The sequence below is a fragment of the Nannospalax galili genome, unplaced genomic scaffold, assembly GCF_000622305.1.
Source record: "Nannospalax galili isolate Female #2095 unplaced genomic scaffold, S.galili_v1.0 scaffold235, whole genome shotgun sequence".
Classification (NCBI taxonomy): Eukaryota; Metazoa; Chordata; class Mammalia; order Rodentia; family Spalacidae; genus Nannospalax; species Nannospalax galili.
Window position 1 is genome coordinate 295,685 of NW_008338118.1, and position 10,631 is coordinate 306,315.

The 10,631-nt window shown below is 36.9% G+C and overlaps 1 protein-coding gene across 5 annotated transcripts in view; it reads left to right on the forward strand.

Moving 5' to 3' along the window:
- Nnt (nicotinamide nucleotide transhydrogenase) overlaps positions 1-10,631 on the forward strand; it is a 109,032-nt gene that overhangs the window by 66,848 nt on the left and 31,553 nt on the right. For all 5 annotated transcript variants that reach the window (XM_008832930.2, XM_008832929.3, XM_017798106.2 and 2 more), the window contains 2 exons: positions 7,199-7,358; positions 9,751-9,832. In XM_008832930.2, the coding sequence (XP_008831152.1) occupies positions 7,199-7,358; positions 9,751-9,832 (242 nt within the window). The remainder of the gene's footprint in view (positions 1-7,198; positions 7,359-9,750; positions 9,833-10,631) is intronic.

The window sequence follows — 10,631 nt, forward strand, 5'->3', positions numbered from 1 at the left end:
ATATCTCAAACATCATAAGCTGAGATTAACTGTTCAGAAAATTTTGAGTTTGGAAATTTTATATCATGCTTGAAAACTTCCAAGCTTTGGAGTACCTAAATACAAATGTTTTTAAAGAAAACATTTATTTAGTTCTTTAGAAACACAGTTGTCTCCAAAATGAGCTCTCTGTTTCATTTGGAGAATTTGAATGACCAGCAGGGGGCAGCAGATTTTCATTATTACCTACACGTTTGCTAGAAAACTAATTTCTAAAACCAAATGAAAGGATTTGAAATTACTTTATTCATTTAATTAGCTTTTTTAGACAGAATTCATTTAATTAGGTTTTCTGGACAGGATTTTTACTACATAGACCCAGGCTGTCCTCAAACTCAGGATCCTCCTGTCTCATCCTGGCTGGAGTTACAGGTGTGCACTGCCAGGTCTTGAAGAGCATTTGAGTTTTATCAAACCTAGCAGCAAATTGATATGGGGAGGAGATGGGAAAGGATTTGTACCCAGTTGTATTTATTTTTATTTTATGTGTGCGTTTTGCCTGCATGTATATAAGTGTACCATGTGCGTGTTATGCTGGTGGAAGTCAAAAAGAGTGTTAGATCCCGTGGAATTGGAGTTACAGGTGGTTGTTAGGTGCCACCGGGCACTGGGAACCGAACCCGGGTCCTCCGAAAGAACAACCAAAGCTCTTAACTGCTGAATTATCTCTCTAGCCCCTATACCTAGTTCTTGAAACGTTCTTTGTGGGTGCCTTCCTGGTCTTTTATCTTTGTTTCTTTAATGGTTTTCTTTAGAATCTTCAACTTTTTTAGAAGTTTATCTTTCAAATTTCGGTGTCTCTTTCATTTCTTGCCTCTTCCTATTTAGTTTCTTTTATTATTGTAGGTATGTAAGCACAATCATGCCTATAGTAACACTTTTATAAGAGTAACTAGATAAGTTACTTACTTAAAAGCATTTATTGAAAATACTATTTTCTCTGTGTAATTGTGAAGTGATCTCATCTTTCCCTTTTTTTGGTTCTTTCATATTTTATATTTTTCTAGTCTTTTAACTTTTTATAGTTTTTTTAAAGTTCTTATATGTGTAGCTAATGTATTTTTAATAGTATCTGAGACCATAAATAAATTGGGTCATATTAATATTCTATAACATCTATAACAGCATGGTTGGTTTTTTTTTTTTGGTCTTTTTGAGACAGGGTCTCCCGGCAGCCCCAGCTGTCCTATGTAGCCCAGTGTGTCCTTGAATTCACAGAGATCCACCTGCCTCTGCCTCCTGAGTGCTGGGATTAAAGGCGTGCACCACCGTGCCTGGCTAAGAGCATGGTTTTATTAATTTGGATTTAAGGAGTGTTAAAGCCTTCATTTAAAGACTACTCCAAGGCCAGACATGGTGGTATACACCTGTCCTCAGGAATCAGAGACAAGTGGACCTCTACAAGTTAGAGGCCAACTTGATCTACATAATAAGTACTAGGCTATATAGTGAAGCTCGTTCCAAAAAAGAAAGAAAGAAAGAAAAAAGACTACTTCAAGCCAGGCATGGTGATACACACCTGTAATTTCAGTACTCAGGAAGCTAAAATGGAAAGACCATGAATTTTGAGGTCAACCTGTGCTACACAGGGAATTCAAGGCCAGCTTGTATCTGTGTAGTCCCCTTTTGAGAAAAATCAAGTTATAAAAGTAAAATATGTTTAAATTAGGGAATTTGGATGGAATAGAAAAGGATAGAGGAAATATAAAATGATGTAATATCCATTTACCATATAACGATTAACATTTAATGTTCTAGTTCTGGGTTTTTGTCTTCATGTTCATTCTGCTTAATGTGTTACTTTATTTTCTAATATTAAATCTAATTGTCTAATGCATTTTTCAACATCTACATGTTAGTATAGTATATAGCTATACCATAATGTATCCATATGTAACCTCCTATTAGTCAAGGTTCTTAACTTTGTTTTGGTTGATGTGTTCCTCCTTGTGCATCTTTATTTCCTTGAGTAAGATTTTCCCAGTGTGGTGACATGGTAAGAGGGAGTGAGATCTCTCTGTTGGCTTTTGGTGCTGATGACTGAGCTCCATAGAAGCTCTGTGGTCAGAGCTAGTACTGTTGATGGACAGTGTGCTTCTTCATTTCATACTGCATTCCACATACTATCGTGATAGTATCATACTATCATACTAGCAAGAAACCAACAAGAAACAGGCTATACTGAAGATAGATGTTTTATTCATTCCAAATTTTTCTGCTAGCTGACATTTTTCTTCTACTTTCACTGGTTCATAACTTGTACTTCTCTATTACAAGAAAAAATTTTAAGGCTCATACTTAGTAGCTCAATGTAGTTTAGAATAAAATACTGATAAAATGCTAGCTGTTTGAGGTTAGGCATTAGTTTAAAACCGTGAGTCTTATGTAAGGTGTTGTGCAGATATCTTATTTCATATCCGTAATAATCCTGGAGGTGGGAAATAGTCTTATTTTGCAGGGAAGGTATTTTAATATATTCTCTTTTGTGTCTATGAAGCCTGGCTTAGCACCTGCCATATTCAAATTAATATGCTGTTTACTGAATGAATAGTAAACATTAAATGACTATTTTGTGAGCTTATTTCATATTTTAGAGTCCTGTATGGGTAGGGTATAATAGCAGATATTGGAGTTCATATGATACCAATATGTTGACCTTCTTTATTATTTATTGAAGGAAATATGTAAGTCAAAACCAAAGCAAGGTGGTTTTATTGTGTGGGAAAAAGTGGAATGTTCCTCTAGTGACCAACCAGCAATCTCTAAAATCAAATTTTTTTTCTGACAATGAGTTCCTTTGGGTATCTTCTGAGCCCAGTGCTGTGGTTACACAACAACCCATATAATAAAAACTGAAAAAAAAATGCTGAAAGTGTCCAAACAGAAAACATAATGATTTTTTATATCAAACTATAATTTACATCTTTATATTTCTATAGTCCAGTCCCTCTGCTTATAATAGAATTTGTTTCATGTGGGAAATAGCGGTCTTACAGAACTGGAATAGCATTCTTTAGACAACAATTTCTTATCTTTATACTTTGTTTACAAATGGACACAGAAAGAATGAAGTAAGTCAAAAGTCAAGCCAAACAAAACTTTATTCTTTTGCTTTGTAATTGATGAATTAGCATCTGCAAACCACTGAAGCAGGAGGCACCAGTCAATGGTGTATATGCTCTGGCTTTGTCATTGTCTATTTTATGAACTTTCTTTTGTTTTCACACTCATTTCTTCCAGTGTATTTGGAATTATGGGAGTTAATGATCTCTTTAATGTAGAATACAACTTTCATTATAGGACTTATTAGCTCCAAAGGAACAGTCTTGGACAGTGTAGCAATTTTTTTGTCTTGGGATCTGGGAACTCTTCAATCTGTGTGTAAGTGGCCACAGGATAGTCCCATGAATCACTTGAGCAAGCAAGCAAGCAAAAACATTAAAAAAGGCAAACAAAGCCATAAGCCCTAAACATTTGTTGAGAACATGATGTTGCAATAGTAAATTAAGAGATGAAAAGTCAATGTAATTTTTAAGAGACCACATGAAATTAGTATAATGGTGATATAATTTTGCATCTGTGTTTAACAAGTAGACTTTGTTGTTGAACCACTATTTTTTCTCCCTAAATTCCCACCCTAAGTGAGTGCACTTTAATTGAGTGGACTTTAATTAAATATCCTTGGAGATTCTTTTCTTCTCTTCCATTTGGTTTATAAGAGACATAATGCTTCTTTTTCAGCCAAGTTACAGTGATGTGGTTCTGTCTCCACCTATCTATCCCTTGGCATCATGCACTTCTGTGATCTGTTGGTTGCTCTGTAGGACTAAGTCCATTTGAAAAAGTTTTCTGCCCCAGAAATTTCAGTGTATAAAACAATTTGTGTGGGTGTGTGGGTGTGGTGTGTGTGTAGGCCAGAGAAGGGCATTTTGTGTCTTCTGTTATCATGTTCTATTGTGTTCCTTTGAGGATATGAATCTGAAGTTCATATTTTTGGCTAGGCTGGCAACCAGCAAGCCACAGTGATCCTTCTGTGTCTGCTTCCCCTCATCCTCAGGTTATAGGTGTGGTGAGATCATGTCTGGCTTTTATGTGTGAAATGGAATCCAAACTCCTGTCCTCATGTTTGTCCCCAACCATGCTTAACCACGGAGCCTTCTCTCCAGCCCCTATAATAGTTTTAAAAATTAATACTTATTATTTATTTGCTTATTTTGTTCATTTTGAGAGGGTCTCCCTATAGCCCCAGCAGGCCTAGAATTGCCTTAGGAGATCTGCCTGCTTCTCAAAATTAATTTACTTTTTTGGATTTTTTTGAGACAGGGTCTCCCTGTGGCTTGGAACTCTCTATGTAGACCAGTCTGGCCTTGAACTCACAGAGATCTGTCTACCTCTGCCTCTCAAGTGCTGGGATTAAAGGCATGTGCCACCACACCCAGCTCTCAAAATAAAATTTTAAAGGCAAAAGTTTGGTAGAACATATATTTTGGTAATTGAATCACAGAATCTTATAAATAAACTGGAACATCAAAACCTGAATGCCTTAGAAGTCCCAGTTCAGTTTTCATGTAGGAGTTTAAAATGTTCCTGTCAGTAGAGCTGGGTATAGTGGAACATGCCTTTAATCCTAGCACTCGGGAGGTAGAGGCAGGCAAGGCCAGTCTGATCTACATAGTGATTTCCAGGCCAGCTGGGACCACATGGAGACCCTGTCTCAAAAAACAAAACAAAACAAAAAAAAAACAAAGCAAAACAAACGTCATGTCAGATTGGGATTATGATGTTAATTAAAAACACCAAAATTTCTCTTACCCTATTATCCATCATCTTTAAAATATATGTTATTTATTAAAATGACAATTTGTGGTTTTATACATTTCTTTCCCCCTCGTTTAGTGCCAGACTTCCCCAGTTGTATAAATGTCCCTACAAAGTTGTCACTGGCAAAGCTGTCATTGTGTGGATCACCGTGTTTTTTCTTTGATGTAGTATTATCATTGAAGATTTCTAAGTGTTTTTTTTTTAATTTTTAGATTTTTTTAGACTTAAAAAAAAGTAATAGATTGGGGTTGGAGAGATGACTCAGTGGTTAAGAGCACTGGCTGCTCTTATAAAAGATCCAGGTTCAGTTCCCAGAACCCACATGGTGGCTAACAACCTTCTGTAACTCCAGTTCCAGGGGCTCTGATCCCTTTTCTGGAATGTTACAGGCATTCCATGACATGGGTGCACTTACTTATATGTAGGCAATACATTAATACACATAAAACAAAAATAAAAATTTTTTAAAGTATTAGATTAATAATTGTAAACTTAAAAATATGTTTATTAATCTGAGAATTTCATGCAATGTACTTTGCTCATATTCAGACCCCACCCCTGTCTTCACCCCCCAAGTTCATGACCTCTATTATTCTTTATCTTTTTCTTTTTTTAAAATAAAATATTTGTTTTTATTTTATGTGGATGAATGTATTGCTTGCATGTAGGTAGGTGCACCCAATGTTGTGCCTTGCCCACGGAGGTCAGAAGAGGGTGTCAGATCCCTGGAACTGGAGTTATGGATGGTGGTTAGCCACCATGTGGGTGCTGGGAATTGAACCCTGGTCCTCTTTAAGAGCAGTTAGTGCTCTTAACCTCTGAGCCATCTCGCCAGTCTCTGTCTTTTCTTTTTAGAAAGGCCTAGCAAATCTAATCTGTGTTTCAAAAATGCTCTTGGATGTGGGTTATACTTTGGAGTCTGGTCAACCTACCAGGTGACACACTAGTAAGGAAAGCTGACTCTGCCTCTTGCAGCAACTATCAGTTGCCAATAGATCCTCAGCTAGGGCTGGGGCTTCCTGCTCACCTCCCATGCCCATGCTGGGCCCCTGTTTGGCTTGGGTTTGCACAGATCTTGTGCATGCTGTTATATGTGTAGTGGGTTCATATGTGCAACTACCCTGTGGTGTCCAGACAGCACAATTTCCTTGATTCATCTACCACCTCTGGCTCTTACACTCTTTGCACTTCTTCCCGAATGGTCCCTGAGCCTTGGGTGGAGAGGGTGTGGTGTTCTATTTAGGGCTGAGCACTCCACAGTTTCTTTCTCTTTGCATGTTGACCATTGTGGGTCTCTGTTAATTGCCGTCTGCTGCAAGAAGAAGCTTCTTTGCTGAGAGTTGAGAGGTTTTTTTTTCTTTTTCTTTGAAATGATGAAGTCAGTTCTCATCATGTAAAATGCTTTGGTTCATGTATGGTGATTTAAATTTTTAAATGTTACTGAAACCATACAGTTTCTTTCCTTTTACCACATTACCTCCAGCTATTACATATGAATTATTTACACAACCAGAGCACTTACTACTATGTATTCTAGGTAGGAATTTGTAAGGTACTTTTTTGGATGATTATAAGTGAGCATATGATGAGAGCTGCCCTTCTCTTATTTTTCTCCTGAGATTGTTTTTCTAGTGAAAAGGGTAGGTGTAAACTTGAAAAGTTATAACTGGCTTCATCCGCCAGAGTGAGTGAAGTATTGAGTGTTAATGATGAATTCATGATGAATCCAACACTTCTTTGACAACTTAGCTATAGTATTTCATGGAGCTATAATAGATTTGGAAAATAAAAGTGTTCACACCCACATTTCTTTCTTTCTTTTTTTTTTTCTTGAATGTGGAGGGTCCCAGACTTCTAAAAGAAATGTGTCATTATCATTTTAGATTCCTTCTAGTTGCTTCTTGATAGCTTGATCTGGCATCAGAACTCATTCTGAATCATTTTGTAAAACCTTTTCTTCTTGTCAATCTCTTTGGTTTTCTCTTACTCTGGTGAATACATGTAAATATGGAGAGAGAAGTTGTTTACTCACTATCCAGACAATAATTCTTCATCCAAAGTTTTCATTAACTAGTACATTTTCCAGGTAATTTTCACTAAATGGCTTGGTCTTAGTTTTTTGCTGAAAACATAATAGTGTGCAGTTGACTTGATGGGAAAAATGGTCTAGTTTGTAGATGTGTCTGATATAAGCCAGCTCTGGCTAAAATGCTTTGAATTATTAAGTAAGTTCTTTTAAATGGTTTTGAATTTCATGTACCCAAAATTCATACTATTGTCAGAGAATGTCAAATGATTGTATGGATTAGCTCTTATAGGTGATAACTTTGCTCTTCAGGCAATGAATCGCTCCCTGGCTAATGTGATTCTTGGAGGATATGGCACCTTGTCAACAGCTGGTGGAAAATCCATGGAAATTTCTGGCACACATACAGAAATCAACCTTGACAATGCAATTGAGATGATCCGGGAAGCTAATAGCATTGTTATTACTCCAGGTAAAAATAGAAGCAAAGCCTACAAGCAAAACAACCTATAATATCGGTGGTAATTGATTACATTAAAATAATAGAAAAAAGGTAAATTTTGACCTCCCTATTTTTGAAAACAGAATGGAAAGAGTTGCAACTCTATGGTTACTAAGTGGGGAATGTTGAGAACTCTCAGTTTAGGTTAATATTTTGGGATAACATAGATGGTCAGTGTGTAGTAGGTAACATCTTATATCATCTATTTGTGATTCTATGCATATGTTGAGTCTTGTTTACCTTCTTAGTGGCAATTTTGGGATCTGTAAGGTTAAATTGGATATAGCATGAAAAAATGTCTGACTTCCTCATTATTAGACTCAGTTAAATACTAGTCTCTTTTCAAAAATCAGCATTTTAAAGATCATCAAGAATCATGTATTTTCTACAGGTGAAACACTGTGACCTACTAGAAAGAGCCTACCTTGTGATTGTAGTCTTGGCTGAATGGTTAAAGCTATGGACTAGAAAGGCCTTGTCTTGGGTGTCCCAACATGCCACTATGTTTTAAATTTTTCCTCTAACTGCATGACACAGACCAAACCATTTAACTCTCTTGGCCCTCAGTTTCTAATTTCTAAGGTATAGTCCAGTTTTTCACTTAATGTCACAAAATGTTGAATTAAGATTTTTTTTTTTTGGTATTTTTGAGAGAGGGTCTCCATGTAGCCCCAGCTGGGCTGGAACTAACTATGTAGACCAGGCTGGCATTGAACTTACAGAGATTTGCCTGCCTCTGCCTCCCAAGTGCTGGGATTAAAGACATGTGCCACCATTCCTGGCTTGAATTAAGATTTTTAACTCTGTCATGCATGCCATTATAGAAGTTTTCTATGAAGAATGTCTACTGACTTTGGCATGTAAGTAATTTGCTGGTTGAGAATACATTCATATAAAAATAACAGACACAAGCCAAATTGGATATTTTAGTACTAGCCTTCTCAACATAGAATAGGATTACTTCTTAGGGTATTTGAAATGTGAATTTGGAATTTTGGTTGTTAGAGAGATGAGGCTTCTGTTGCCTCTTAGTGCATGGATGGAAATATATTGTAATGTATGGGTGACACCTGCATAGTGAATTGTCCTAACCAAAATGACACCTGTGTGAGCTATCAAGAAGCTATGCTAGAATGTAAAGGCACAAAAGTAGAGAGGTGGTCTCTTCCTCCAGGCACTTGTCTACCCAGTGAAGAAATCAGATAGGCAGATAAATAATGCCAAGTGCCTATGACAGTGGTTAAATTGAAATGTGTAGACAATTTTTTATCATGAGGAATCCAAGAAGGGCTGGAGGGAAGTGAAGATTTGTTTTGGATTTTAGAGGATGGATAGTGTTGGGGATAGAAGCAGAGATGATCGCTAGAGCAAAGAGCTGGCATTTGGAAAAGTGGACTAGAAAAAGTATGGACAGATGTGAGTCACTGTCCATGTAGTATGCACATAATATTAAAGGAGAAGGAAGATGATTGAAGTTTTTGGTTATATCCATTAAAACCCTCTAGTACAGATAATTAATTTGGGTTTGGGGGTACACTTGAGGGAGAAGTGTTTTAAATTATTTTTAGAGAGATTAAGATTAGACAGTGATCATGTGATACTAGAGCTCAAATGAACAGGTCAAGCCTGAAAAAGTCTGCACACTTGTTGGGAGTCCTGGGATGAGCAGACATTTAAGGAGAGGTGAGGGTTAAAATTAAAGTCCTGAGGAAGCCATGGCATTTAAGGAGGACAACAGAAGGGGGAAAACATTCAAGGTATGTATTAGAGGAAGAATAGCTACAAAGTCAGGAGGGAACCACAGGACCTGAGTGTCATCAAAGCCAAATACAGAATTTAAAAATGTGAGTGGAGCTGGAGAGATGACCCAGCAATTAAGAGCACTGGCTGCTCTTGCAGAGGAGCTGGGTTCAATATCCCAGCACCCATACAGTGGCTAACAGTTGTCCATAACTCCAATTCCAGGGGATCCGATGCCCTCTTCTGACCTCTACAGTCTTGCAATACACAGGTGCACTTACACATGGGCAGGCAATAAATGCACTCATACACATAAAATAAAAATAGTCAATAAAATATTAAAAAATAAGAATGTGCATGAAGGAGAGAGACGAGGGCACAGACAAGTGTATACACAGTAGGTAGACAGAGGCATTCTGTAGCATAGGACTCATGGAGGATTGAGGAGGGGCCATTAGAGTTTGAATTTCAAATTCCAGATAATATCTTTTAAAGTTCACATTGTAAATTTTCTTTCATTTATTATTGTAAGCTGTCTATGTTTTGATCAAGAGGGAGGCTGTCATCCATAAGATCTCAAAATAAAACCACATTCTTCTGTGTTCTTAATGTTCTTTTCTAGGCTATGGTCTCTGTGCAGCCAAAGCTCAGTACCCCATTGCTGATTTGGTAAAGATGCTTACTGAACAAGGCAAAAAAGTCAGGTAAGTGTTTGCAGTATGTGAAAATATATGGATTTGAAGAAAAGGAAATAGATGACTTTTTTGAGTTAATTAATTTTATTTATTTTAAATTTTTTAATAACTACATGATTAGAAGAAGCATTTCATTACAGCTTTAACATATTCAGTAATATACTCCAGAACAAGAGTACATCTCTTTCACAAGTGGCTGCAAGTTTCTAGGTTCACAGTTGAATTAATACAGTTATACGGTATTGGACTCAGTATAAGCCCTGTAAGACATAAAATTGAATGTATTTTTAACCTTTAAAAAAGATCTCCATTTCATTTTAGAATATATTGTTCCTTGCAGAAAGACTCATTGTTTTTGCTACTAACACTGAGATGTTAGTGCATGTATCTCTAATCTGTACGTATCTGACTATTACTAGTCATAATCAGTTGCACTTGGATCCTTAGGGCCTGTGTATGTCTATAAAGTCATTGGGTAGATTTCAATGGTAATCACCATTACTAATAGTAGTAGTATCACCTCTACTAATTAACATGATGTAAATTTCCATGCTTCCTCCTCAGATATAATACATTTTAAAAAATTTCTTGATTTTTTTGGTGTACATATCTCACAGAACATCCCAAGCCATCTTATTCAACTGCACACCCACTTCCCAAATGGCACCCTAACATAGCCTCCCTCTCCCCACTAGAGCCCTTATACTCTGATATCCCTGCTACTGTCTGCTGTGTTGTTGGCACTCCCAGGCATTCCCCACTATTTGTCCAACTGGTGAATCTAGTCAGCCTATCTAGAGGTTGGTGT